The sequence below is a fragment of the Coffea arabica genome, chromosome 3c (assembly GCF_036785885.1).
Source record: "Coffea arabica cultivar ET-39 chromosome 3c, Coffea Arabica ET-39 HiFi, whole genome shotgun sequence".
NCBI classification, from domain to species: Eukaryota; Viridiplantae; Streptophyta; class Magnoliopsida; order Gentianales; family Rubiaceae; genus Coffea; species Coffea arabica.
The window spans coordinates 29,014,579-29,027,560 of NC_092314.1; the positions used below are offsets into that span (position 1 = coordinate 29,014,579).

The 12,982-nt window shown below is 38.4% G+C and overlaps 1 protein-coding gene across 1 annotated transcript; it reads left to right on the top strand.

Moving 5' to 3' along the window:
• The first annotated feature begins 10,507 nt into the window (after positions 1-10,507).
• LOC113735786 (rRNA-processing protein fcf2-like) lies at positions 10,508-12,698 on the top strand. Its single transcript, XM_027262772.2, has 5 exons — positions 10,508-10,595; positions 10,816-10,876; positions 11,818-11,895; positions 12,145-12,260; positions 12,553-12,698. Exons 2-5 carry the CDS (start codon positions 10,823-10,825, stop codon positions 12,659-12,661), a joined length of 357 nt encoding a protein of 118 aa, XP_027118573.2. The 5' UTR covers positions 10,508-10,595; positions 10,816-10,822; the 3' UTR covers positions 12,662-12,698.
• The last annotated feature ends 284 nt before the right edge of the window (positions 12,699-12,982 follow it).

A 12,982-nucleotide genomic window follows, 5' to 3' on the forward strand; every position in this document is an offset into this window, starting at 1 on the left:
GACCTATGACTTATCGAGTCTAGATGCATTAGTGAACCCTAACCTCATGCATCCATTTTAGAATTGCCTAGGGTAGAGTCGACCTTACCCTATTAGGGACACCATGCACGAGGGGAGGGATCCCACCCTCTTTCCTTATTTCTTTGTTGCTTTTGTATCATCTAATTGTCCAACGTGTTATGTGATTATGTGTTGAACTAACGTTTCCTTGTTTCTTATCTTTTGCATTCACAAATGTTAGGAAATAAGAGGTCTGGCATGATCCACTTTTAGGACCTACCCTTGTAGATAGGTTATTGCACGTTTGAAAATTATGGTGTATTTTGTTCATAAATTAATAATGTCATACCATTTTAGGCCAACCCCTGGCAAATGAAGGGTTTCTTAGGTCACGTTTCATTTCGAATTGCATATTTTCCTGCTTTAATAACTGGCATCATGCATTAAACCCTAGAAAGGGAATGCCATTTAGGGGATCCCGTGTTAGGGATAAGCCACCTTGTGTCTCGGATACTTAATCCAACGAGACTTGCACGTTTACATTTTGTACCATCCAAAGGGGTAGTGCACAAGGTAAGGTAGGATCCGATCATTTTCATAGAGCGGTCTTTGGAATATGAGCGTCTAATAATCACTTTTTGGCCATTTTATCAAAGTTGGTAAAAATCCCTTGCGCAAAGGACATTAATTTGAAGAAATTCACAAATGATTCCTCCTTTTGAGACGATAAATAAATTGAGGCCAAATCGTGATTTTAGAAGGCTCATAGACTAATTTTTTGAAACCATCAATGGCCGGCCGATTCAATCGATCCATTTTGTCAATTCATAATCAATTTTGAATAAACCATCTTTTGACCAATTTACCCTTTTTAGGGTCATTTGACCAATTTACCCTTTTTAGGGTCATTCGGTCGATTTTGAATAAATCGTCAATTCATTTGACCAATTTACCCTTTTTAGGGTCATTTGACCAATTTACCCTTTTTAGGGTCATCCGGTCGATTTTGAATAAATCGTCAATTCATTTGACCAATTTACCCTTTTAGGGCGATCTGGTCAATTTTGAATAAATTCTCAATTTCATTCAATTCATTTGACCAAGTTCATTTTTTAGGATGATCCGGTCAATTTTGAGTAAGTTATCAAATGTCACTCAATTCATTTGACCCGTTTCCCTTTTTAGGGTAATCCGGTAGATTTTAAATAAATTGTCAATTTCATTCAACCCATTTGACCAATTAGGATTTCAATGTCGAATTTCAAAATGGAAAACCTAGTCGATTTTGAGAAAAACATCCATGGCATCCAGCCATTTGATCAGTTGGAGTTTTGACCCGTGCTCCACTGAGAAAATTTGTCAACGAATTCCAATCTCTTCGATAGGAAGTTCGTCAAGGTCAAAACCCGTACGTTTTTTGCAAATTCTTGTATCGATCAAAAGTGATCAATCCCTTCGGACGAGGTCCTCATTTTGACCAACATCTCTTCTCATTCCAATGGGCCAAATTTTTTTCAAATTATTTTTCACTCCATGAGTTGATCGGATCCATCTGGTATCGTATAGTGCCTATTCTAGCGGATTGCATTTTCATGCTAGGCCTACCCTTGGCATAAAAAGGGTCCCCCCATAGGACATACATACCGATTTTATATTCTTTTTTACTAACTCAGGGTATTTTTCTTTTGTTTTCCCCCTCCCCTGCATTCATAAAAATGTTTCAATAAGGCGAAAATATTCTTCTATATCTGATGATAATTTTAATCCAATAAAGTGTCAAGATTACAAGTATTATTTGATTCTTGGGCAGATCCTACAATGAAAACATAAATGATCTATCTGGAAGCTCTACGCTAAAGCCTCTGAGAGATGTTGTAATTGTTTTTCAAAGGAAAATTTTGTATATTTGATTTGTTAATACATTTTGTTCCAAAAGAAAAGGAGACAAAAAGTGTATATGTGGAGCTCTTTACAAGTTTCTCTCTTCTCATTTGTATCGTAATTGAATAGGAATTTTTGTTTCAAACTTTTTCAGCAATAAAATTTTTTGGACAATTTTTGTCTTGTGTATATGTACATTTCATTCTTTATTCTTACTCATTGGAGATTCCATGATGAATTTTGAGAAATAAGACCAAATTAAGATTTTTCAACCTCTAGCTTGAATTTCACAAGTGTATACTTTTCTAAAATCCTCATGTACACTAGGTTGGTGATCCGAACTATACAATAAGAGTGCTCAGAAAAGGGTGAACAGTCACTCAAAAGGCCCAATGAGATGCCTTTCTTATTCACTTAACCCCAAAATAAAATCAGTCACATTGATTGATGAATTGCAAGTTGGGGCAATCTTTGCTTGAGAAATGTCCACTGTGTCTAATGATATTCAATTCACATCTAAGTGAAAGCAAAAATGTGCATTATTCTTGTTAGTTTTGAAAATTTGGAATGATACTTTGAGCATTCTTTTCTCTACCCATACACATTTTGTCATTTGCTCTCCCATTTAAGCCTTTGAAAGAATAGTTTCGTTTCAAATAAGAGCTCTAATGATCACTACCCTTCATTGGAAAATTTTCAAATATCAAAAGAGAATGGATTTTCAATGACCATTTCGCTACTTTGGTTGTCATGAGGTGTAAGAATGATGCTTTGGCCATCATTTCTACAACTTAAACACTGATCATCCCTTGCATCCCCATTTGAGCCAAAAATTGGTGGTTCTTTTCGAGTGCACATATGGTCGCACCCCACATTGGGGAAGGAGATTGAGAAATTTTGAAAAAGGAAAAAGATAAAAGGAGAGGGAACCGCAAATTGGGGAAATTTGATGCCATTTGGGTTCCAATTTTTGAAAAAAAAAGAGAGAGAGAGGAAAAGGAAGAGTTTTGTCCGCGTGGATCGCCTATGTTTCACAAATATGGATGAACAAGGGTCTCCCTCAGTCAGTTAATTCGGATACATGCCAGAAATTTCCCATTAATGAAAGTTTCCTTTCAAAGTTATTGTAAGGAACGGAATACAAGTCAGGCCATCTTCTTTTCCAGTCAGACGTTCTATCCCTAGTTGTCCCTTTTTGAGCCTTCAAAATGAATTATTTCGTTTGGCAACCCCTGAGAATCGCAAACCCCACACTGGGGCAAGTTTGAGTTGAAAAGGAAAATTTCAAGAAGTAAAAAGGTGAAAAGCCACAAAATCAAAAGACAAAAGAAGAAAAGAGAACCTCAGTTCAAAAGTAAACTGGGGCAAATTTTGTAAAAATTCAAGAATGGCAGAAAGGCAAAAAAAAAATTCAAAAGAAGAAAGAAAATGAAAGAGAAAAAGCCTCAATTGAGCATAAACTGGGGCAAAATTCTGATTAGCCCTAAAATAGGGTTGGCACAACAATGCGATCTCAGATTACTTAAACCACTTTTGAAATCTGCCTTCAAGCCTTAACTTTTATAAGCATCCCACCAGACCCCATTACAAAAGCCGAAAGTCCTGACTTCTGTTCTTTGCAATAACCCTGTCAAGAAAATTTCTGATGCCGGAAAATTTTAGCTGTATTTCTGAATTGCTTGGGTATGGGGTTGACGCTACTCACCATGTGAAAATCCACCAAATTGAGGGAAAGGAAAAAGAGGCGAAAAGCAAGAAAAGTAAATGCAAGAAAATTCGATCTGAAGTCCCTGGTGAATGATGAGAAGGATACAAACAAATTTTGAGATCTTTAAGTTCAGAATAGGGGCAATTTTGAGAAGAATGCGATCTTTGGTGCAATGTCCTTGAAAATTATTTCTTTAACTATCGTTTTCAAGCCACATTACAAGCTAATAAAGTCCATCGTTGACTTATTCCTTCATGACAATCCAAAGTGAGGATCATGCTCATAAGAAATTCATCAAATCATTTGTGATCATAAGGGTATAACCCCGTTTCCACATGTTTAGCTATTACTTCTGTCCATACGTTACAAGCCTAGAAAGCTTGTATGTTGACTAAGTTTTCTTGAAAAATAAGGGTGACAAACTCTTTGCTTTCACTAAGATGTGATGTTGAATGCATTACAATTTTGGGCACAACAACCAAACAAATTCTGACCTCCCATTTCCCTAGCCATTTCAAAAAATAATAAAATCACTTGATTGGTCCTGAAAGATGAGCCAACCAGAAGTGGTGACCCGTTACCCTAAGCACCAATGCTAAAAGTGAGGAAGAAATTTTTTTGAATTTGGTGTTACTTCGAGGAATTCATCATGAAATTTCTGCATTCAACGTTCAAATGATTACTTTCTAAATTTTGGAAGGTGCGATTTCTCTTTGTTCAAATAAATGGAGAATCATCTGAACAAATTTTTGCAATCAAATGGGCCCACACTGGGGCAAATTTTCATTTGAGAGATTTTTGTAAAATGGGCCCATACTGGGGCAAATTTTTGCAATACATGTGAAGTTCTCAACCAAGAGTCAAGAAACGCACTTTTGAATCAATCTCTCCGTTCTTTTCATGGAATTTAAGTGCATCTCATACTTGGGTAAGCCTCTGTGCAGGTATCCATGGCTAAAATCAATAAAAAAGCGTAGGCCAGAATCTTATAAATCAAGGCCTCAAGGAGGAGCAACCATGCTGTAATGCAAATCAATGGATCGGTTGCACAAATTGGTGGAGACTGGGGCAAATTATTTTTGACAAGATTCTCTCAATCAGGACTTCTGGAAAAATCAAATTCAATTTATTGTTTTTTTGGAAAATCACATTGAATTTTTGTTGGCGATATCTCAGCGTCCGCCGCGCTCCCTTCTATCTTCCCTTTTTGACAAAACACACTTAATTTCTTGATCAATTGGATGGCAGGACCGGGTTTTATCCCGCTGACCGCTTATTTGGTTGGGACCGGGTTTTATCCCGCCAACCTCGGCAGGACCGGGTTTTATCCCGCTGACCGCTTATTTGGTTGGGACCGGGTTTTATCCCGCTGACCGCTTATTTCGTTGGGACCGGATTTTATCCCGCCAACCTCGGCAGGACCGGGTTCTATCCCGCTGACCGCTTATTTTGTTGGGACCGGGTTTTATCCTGCCAACCTAGGGCAGGACCGGGTTTTATCCCGCTGACCGCTTATTTCGTTGGGACCGGATTCATCCCGCCAACCTTGGCAGGCTCGGGTTTAATCCCACTGACTAATTTATTATACTGGGGCAAATTTTGAAAAGATTCTCTCGAAAGATCAAAAAAATCGAAAAATCAAAAATCAAAGAAAAAAAAAACAAAACAAAAGGAAAAAAAAATCAAAAAAATCAAATCAACTTCATCACGGCAGACCTGGGTTTGATCCCACTGTCCGATTGTCAAGTCATTTCATTTTCACAGCCACTAGCCGTGGGTTAGTCCCACTAGTGCGCATTTCATTTCCGTTGGCCACTAGCCGTGGGTTAGTCCCACTAGTGCGCATTTCATTTTCTTCGCCACTAGCCGTGGGTCAGTCCCACTAGTGCGGATTTTCTTTTGTTCAGCCACTAGCCGTGGGTCAGTCCTACTAGTGCGCATTTCATTCAGCCACAGAGATCAAATCTCCCTCTTGGTACAAAATTTGAACTACCCCGAGGTAAAAACTCAATTCATTGTTTAAACTTCCCCAGTGGAGTCATGATTTTAAGCTTTATTCGGGCCAGTCCCATGATTTTCGTTTTATTCGGGCCAGTCCCATGATTTTCATTTCATTCGGGTCAGTCCCGTTTAAATCTTGTTCGGGTCAGTCCCGTTTAAATTTCTTGTTCGGGTCAGTCCCGTTTAAATTCTGTTCGGGTCAGTCCCGTTTAAATTTCTGCTCGGGTCAGTCCCGTTTAAATTCCTGTTCGGGTCAGTCCCGTTTAAATTTCTGTCTCGGGTCAGTCCCGATTTTAAAATTTCCTGTCAGGGGTCAGTCCCCATCGTTTGAGTAATTCGCAGCTGAATAACACAGGTAAGTATTTGGTGTCTACTTCTTTGTCTCAAGTTTTTTCAAAACTCAGACAAAGAGGGGCAAACTGTAGACACCAAATTTTAGCATAATTTCATTTACTATTTTATTTCTTTGTCTTTATTTGTCGTGTTAAATTTTATTCACTTTTTAGTTTATTTTAAAGATTTTTAGCGTAGAATTTATCGAAAAGGAAAATTTGTTCACAAAAATATGTTTATTCAATCTTTTGGCACTTTAGTTATTTTTATTAAGTTATTTTGAGAAATAATGAAAAATGAAAAATGATGAAAATGAAAAAAAGGAAAAGTGAAAAATGCATTTTTTGTGGTTTCTAGTTCATTTACTTTTTCATCCAATGTTAATTAAGGTGTTTTTGTTTTTTTATTCTTATTATTTTAATTTTGTTTAAGTTTATTCTTTTAAAAAAAAAAAAAAACGTGCTCGCGGCATTCAAGCTGCATTTTGCCGCAGCTTGCAAAGAAGCATCGGGCAGCTCCTTAGCTGCAAATATATCAGAAAGGGCTGGGGTTTAGGTTTTGGGGTTGCCCATATAAAAGCTAAGAGAGTGGACAGCCGCAAGGGGGGAGTTTTGGAAAATGAGGACAGACGCAAGAAAGAACGAAGGGGAGGTTTTCGTCTGGGGGGAGCCAGAAACAAAAAAAAAACAAAAAGCAAAACAGAGCAGAAGGAAAGCAGAGGGAAGAGCTTCGGCAGGCAGCAATGAAGGAGGAAAAGAGAGTGTGGATGGCTTCGGCCAAGCAAGGAAAAAACAGTGGAGGGTGAGGTTTGAGAAAACAACGACAAACAGAGGAAGAGGGACGGGAAAAAGAGGAAAAGAAACAGAGAGGGAGACAGAAGCCAGAAAAGGGGGGGTTCGGCTGAGTGAAAAATAGGGGAAGAAGTGGAAGGTCGGCGGACAGATAGAGCTAAGGGGGAAAAATTGAGGAAGAAACCGGAAGAGCAAGGCTGTAAAGAAAAACAACAAGAAACAGAGAAAGAAAGGATGGCGGTGGATGAAGAGGTTTGCGGCTGAGAAGGAGGAACAGAGCGAAGATGCAACTGCATCGTGCAAGGTTCATTATCAGATTATTCACGGAGATCCCAAGCGGACCTCTGCTCCAACGATGCTTTCCGCCAGCCCGGAGCTCTCCTCCAAGCTCTCCAGCAATCCGCTGCTGACTGTGACATTTTTCTTGCCAAATCTGCCGTCGAAGAGATCGTCGCGTCTCTCGCCTCCACCGTCATCGCCTGCAGAATATCCCGAGCAAGAGCCCTGTAAGTTTTTCTCTTTAAATTTCAGTTCTTCTCAAGCTTCAGAAATGGGTCTGCCGGGGGGTTTATTTAGTGCAATTTTCCTGTTAATTAATTTAAATTTCTTAATATCTATGCTTATATGTTGATGGGGCTGATTTCCCTCGGATTTCTGGCAATTTTGGGGTTGATTATAACCCAAATTGAGCTAAGAATCGGTGAAGTCTTTGATGCCCATTTGGTGTTTGAAGAAATGCCTGATAGAAAACGTTGAATCAAAGCTGCAAAAAATTGATGAATTTTGTGTGGGTCTGTTGTGTGAGAAGCGGTTTTGGCCAATCCAAAGCTGGCCGAAGATTGTTGATTTTGCAGCAAGAAAGAAGAGTTTTGAGAGATGTTTATGTTCGGATGTTTCTCTGTTGCTTTCATTTCTGTTCTACTTATTATCCTTTCCCTCGTAGGAGTTTGAGTTCCATTTGGATTTGGGGAATGGTCAAGTTTCGTTGTATGGATTTATGCTAGTTGTATTTTTCTTTTTTAAAATGATCAGAGTTGGGTTTTTGTTGCTTTTGTCCGTGAAAGGAAGCTGAAATGGAAGCCGACATTTAGATTGTTTTGGAGAAGATGATTTTTCATCTGATCTTGTAGTTCCAGTCCCCTGGCTTTTTAAGTGTTTCATCACGGCCCGAATGATTTGTTTTCCCTTGCAAGTAGGTCCTGAATTAATTTCAGTTTGGCCCCTGCCATGCGATGAAATCACATTAAAGCCCACATAACTTCCAGATCTTGTTCAATTAAGTCCCTATTTTGTAGTGTTTGAACCCCAAGTTCCCCCCTTATTCTGATATGGCCCAAAATCTGTGAAAATCAGACTAATTTCACCCTTTTAAGCTTAATCCTCTGTTTGCATATTTTATGTGGCTTTTTGGATGAATCAATTCTGGATTTTAGTGCATAATTGTGACTTAATATTCTTGTCGATTTGTCTATGTTGTTGGGTTCGGTGTTATGGTTTAGATTTTAGGTAATTATATTTAATTGGGTTGGTAATTGTGGACTTAGTTTATTTTATCTTGGGTTTTCGTCTGGGCCAGAGGATCATGACCCATCTGTTTGCTTGGTTAATTTTGGGTCAAAATAGTTAAACTAGCCCATCTGTTTTTGCTTGGGTTTTCGGTTGGGCTAGGAAGAGTTTGGCCCAAACGAACAAATAAAATGGCCCATTCCCTTTTTGTTCTGAATTTCCATTGGGCTGGGAAGCTTTGGCCCAAACAAATAAAGGAAATGGCCCAAGGGTTTGGTCCATGAAGAAACCAGAAAACGATTTTGCAAATCAGTCCCTGAATTTCCCCTTGACTGTACTGTGGCCCTGGATATTTTCAACTTCTTTCAATTCGGTCCTTAATTTAATTGCAAATAGGTCCCTGAACTTTATTTTTCTTTAATTTTGGCCCCAAAATTTTGTCAATCTTTGCAATCAAGTCCTTTCTTCTCTTGACTTCTTAAATGTGGGTTGTTGACATGATTTAATTGATTCAAATTCATGTTTATTTTTATCCTTTGTGATTATTTGTCAAATAAATTGGTGCATTGACCCTTTTTATTGTTTTGAAGCTAATATCTCATTTACTCGATTTCCATTGCAAGGGAGGTAACTTCTATATTCTTGAGTTATTTTTCCTATGTGATCCAACGTGCTACGTGAAAATTGCATGTCTACTTGCTTCCTTTGTTTTTCTTTAATTCCTTTCATTTACTTCATTCACTTTTGCTTTTTATTTAAGTTATTCTTTATGGGGTATGTGTACACCTCTTGGCTTGTAATAGTTAGGGATTTAGTTATTTTATTCCTTTTCCCCCTTTTAGATTGTAGTAAGGTCTCCCTAATGTAATAGATAGGGTTTGGAGGAGCATTCAATGAAGACCTATCGAAGTCATGTGCCTAGCTAGCAAATGTAATAGTTAGGGTTTTAATTGTCTTATGTGTCTTGCATGCTTAGTTGCTACGTGTTAATTTGCTTTGTTAGGGCCTTGCATCTAGTCGAGCATGCTAAATGTTATGTGCTATGTGTTTATGAGTGTTTGGCATGTCTACTCGCTTTCCATAGCCATGAATGAATGTGATGGATGAATGTACGTTTCCGCTAGTCCAACGCTAGTCGGAATTCATAGAATGGGCTAGTCCAACGCTAGACCCTTAGGGATTTCCCCTCGTTAGTACATGTTTGCATGTTCATTACATGTCATGCATTCTTTTTAGTTTTATCATTTTGTATGCCCCTCGAACCCCTTTTCCCTCCATTTTAGGATTTTTGCATTTCATGCTAGTTATAGGGTTCATTTGCTTGAGAGTCCCCTTAAATATGGGATATAGACGAGTGTGGCTTTTTCTAAGCCGTAGCACGCTTGTATTCCCTCTATAAAAGGGCAAATTGAGTCACGATTTAGGTCTCCCCGTACCCAATATGCATGAATTCCTTAGGCTCATGCATTTTTAAATCCACTCTACCATTATTATACCCTCATCACACTTTCATTTTTCTTCCCATTTTGCACACGTGCACCTTTATGTTTCTTCATTTGCACACGAACACTTTTATCATCACTTGCACACATGCACTTCATATTATCATTTCACATACCGGACCTTGCCCACTCACGTGCACATTTTCATTTACATATTTATTGTTTTTTATTACTTTTTCAAACTCATGTCCTCACATTGCATACATGCATTCCATTCATTTGCATCCCACTCGCATTATTCGTGACTTCTTCAAAGGATCGTTATTGGGCTTCACAATTAATGTGATTGGCACCACTCAACCTTTGAAGAGAAATTTCCCCCAATACCCCTAGGTCTAGGGTTTGCATTCATGTAGTGCATCCAAATGTAATAAATTCTTTGGTTAAAACAAGAAAATCTTTGATTAAATCACGCAACTAGCCTTGGCTAGGTCGAAGGGGTGCCTTGGATTTCTATCCTTGCCTTCCCCTTCGTCAAATGTGACTCCCGAACCTTTTCCGTTGGTTTACGTGGACTAGGAGTCGTTTAAAAGGGGTTTCTTACTACTTTTTCCTATTTTTTCTTTAAAAATTCATTTTTTTGTGACTTGGTACACCTTAACTCATTACCAAGTGACGACTCCAATTTTTATTTCAAAAACCCTTTTTAAACTATAATTTTGGGTCAAATCGTCGCATTCTCAAACCCCCATTTAGACCCATTTTTCTTTTAAATCACAATTCATTTTCAAAATCACAAATTGAACCATTTATTTATTTATCAAAAAATGGGGCGCGACACCTCATAGATGGGCTCTATGTTCCGCCTAACGACCCCAAAAAGCTCAATAAATTGCTCAGGAAACAACTCCAACAAACTGCTGGCAAGCATTGGTAACCCCCATCCCCATCAGTCCATTACCCTCTTCTTTCTTTTCTTTTAACTCCTATATGACTAAATCGTACTGGTACGTATTTATTTGTTTTGTGAATATCTCAATTTTGAACAATTAGGATTTTACCCAGAGTGAGCGTCACTTCTTACTGTTATTATTGTTATTTTTATCGGTATTGGTTTGTGTGACTGAGTTGGTGATTTTGATTCCTGAATTAGGTTTGACATGCCTGCTCCAACTCTCACTCCCGAGTTAAAGAAAGACCTCCACCTCTTGAAGGTACTTTCACCCTTTGCCTCCTTCCCTTCCTTTTTAATTATCCTTCCTGCTTTTTCTTTTACTCGTAAATTAGAAAGTTTTCTTTTTTCCCACTCGCAAATGAGAAAGAAAGAGGAATAGCAAGGAATCCCAATAAGAGGAAAAGCAAGGAATCCCAATTCCCACCCCATCGTCCAAGTTCCAACTCCATCCATTTTCTCTCTATCTTCAGGTGCAACTACCAATTTTTTGTTGCTTTCCTACAAACTCATACAACTACATCCTAGCAGCAGTTTTTTTCTTCTACCATGGACCCAAAAAAAAAAAAAGTTCCTCCTTTTGGCTCCTGTCGGATGCCTGACCTAAAGGGAGAAGAACATGTCTTTGCTTCAATCTTTTTTACATCTCATTAGTGCAAGTGTCAACATCTACCAACATGAAAAGTTGTTCGCTCTTAGTTTTAGGTTCATAAAAAACTTAGGTCTCTTGACATCTTCTTCCCAGCTTCTTCTTCCTCTTCTCTTGCTTCTTCGCCCTTCATTCAACACCTTGTTCTCCTTCCACTTTACTCTTTCACAAATAAATGGCACAATGCAGACGAAGACCTATATTGATGTTTAATATTCCAAAATGAGATCATGTCTTTCACGAAAGAACAGTGAAATCACGGAGCATCACTGCTGCATCTTGTTTTGTTGTCTGAACATATGACAACATCTTGATTTTGACCTAATGCATTTGAAAACTGTCAGCTAATTCTCATATTGTTCTCAAGTCAGTGTGTCTAAAATCTCTTTCCTGTTATTTTCTTTGTCTACTTCTGCTAATGGTTTAATTGTTTTTATTGACTCTGCAAATAGCTGCAAGTGGATTTAATGTTTCAGAGGAATGTTAAAACGCTTCTTTTTTCCCTAGTAATTATATTGAAATGCGTGTAAAAGGCTACTTGTTTGTGGTTTCAGTTAAGGAGTGCCATGGATCCCAAGAGACACTACAAGAAGGGTGACTCAAGATCAAAAACTCTGCCCAAATATTTTCAGGCATGTCTATAATGAGGCCCGTTCATCTTTTCCTTACTGCACATTTGCATACACTGTCCAACTACCTTGTCATTGTTTTTTCATCTAGGATTATATTAAAAGGGGTATTATAGGATATTCTATCGACTATAGTGTGGATATGCGGTCTAATAGTATAGATATATGTACCTCCTGGTCCTGGACGCCCTATAATTGTACTAGTACTTGTCAAGGAACATCTATAATTGAGCCCATCCTATATTTGATCAGGTGGGGACTGTAATAGAGTCTGCTTCAGAATTCTACGCGGGTAGACTTACCAAGAAGGAGAGGAAGGCTACCCTTGCTGATGAGCTACTCTCTGATTCTAACCTTGCACAGTACAGGTATGGAAGGAATAAACACACTATCTATGCCATTACACATCATGCTTTCTTGTCTGGATTATTATTGTTGGTAACAATCGTACGCTAAATCTACACTGGCCACTGTCCTTGGGCACTGTTGCTGCTAACCAAGGAACGTCTGTAGTGGTTTTGTTTTGAATGATTAAGAGACCAAGAGACTAGTTATTTCATAAATGCCCAGCTAAGTTCTGCAGACCAGTTGCCATCCTCCTTTTGTTTCGGTCTTTTATGGCGATTTTTCTATTCTTTTTAACCTGACAACATTTTTCAGGAAGCGCAAGGTTCAAGAGATTGAAGAGCAAAATCGACCTGCTGGGTTTGACAAGTGGAAAATAAGAGGACGGAAGTCCATGAAGCGTGCTAAGCAAAGAAGGCATTGATTGAGTTTTTATTCATCTAGAAAGTGAAGAACTATTCAGCTCCCGTCATTTATGTGGAAAGGAAGAGAAAACAAACTTGTACGAAATTTTGATAGATTATATCGCTACATCCCTTGTAGAATTCGCATTGGTTTTGGCCGACTGATGAGATGCAAAGTGTCATATTTTCATGCCTAGCTTATTTTGGTATTTGCCAATCCAGTTACGGGTTTCTTTCTGGGATCAGATGTTATGTTGATTCATCATTATGTGCATTCATGGGAAGTGAGACTCAGGATACAACATTGAGTAGACTTAATTCTCAAGATGAGTTGTTCACTT

Excerpts from the sequence above, each read along its gene's own strand:
- LOC113735786 (XM_027262772.2), top strand. The coding sequence starts at position 10,823 with ATGCCTGCTCCAACTCTCACTCCCGAGTTAAAGAAAGACCTCCACCTC. Across the intron at positions 10,877-11,817 it reads AAGACCTCCACCTCTTGAAG|TTAAGGAGTGCCATGGATCC; the intron begins GTACTTTCACCC and ends TTGTGGTTTCAG. Across the intron at positions 12,261-12,552 it reads TCTAACCTTGCACAGTACAG|GAAGCGCAAGGTTCAAGAGA; the intron begins GTATGGAAGGAA and ends AACATTTTTCAG.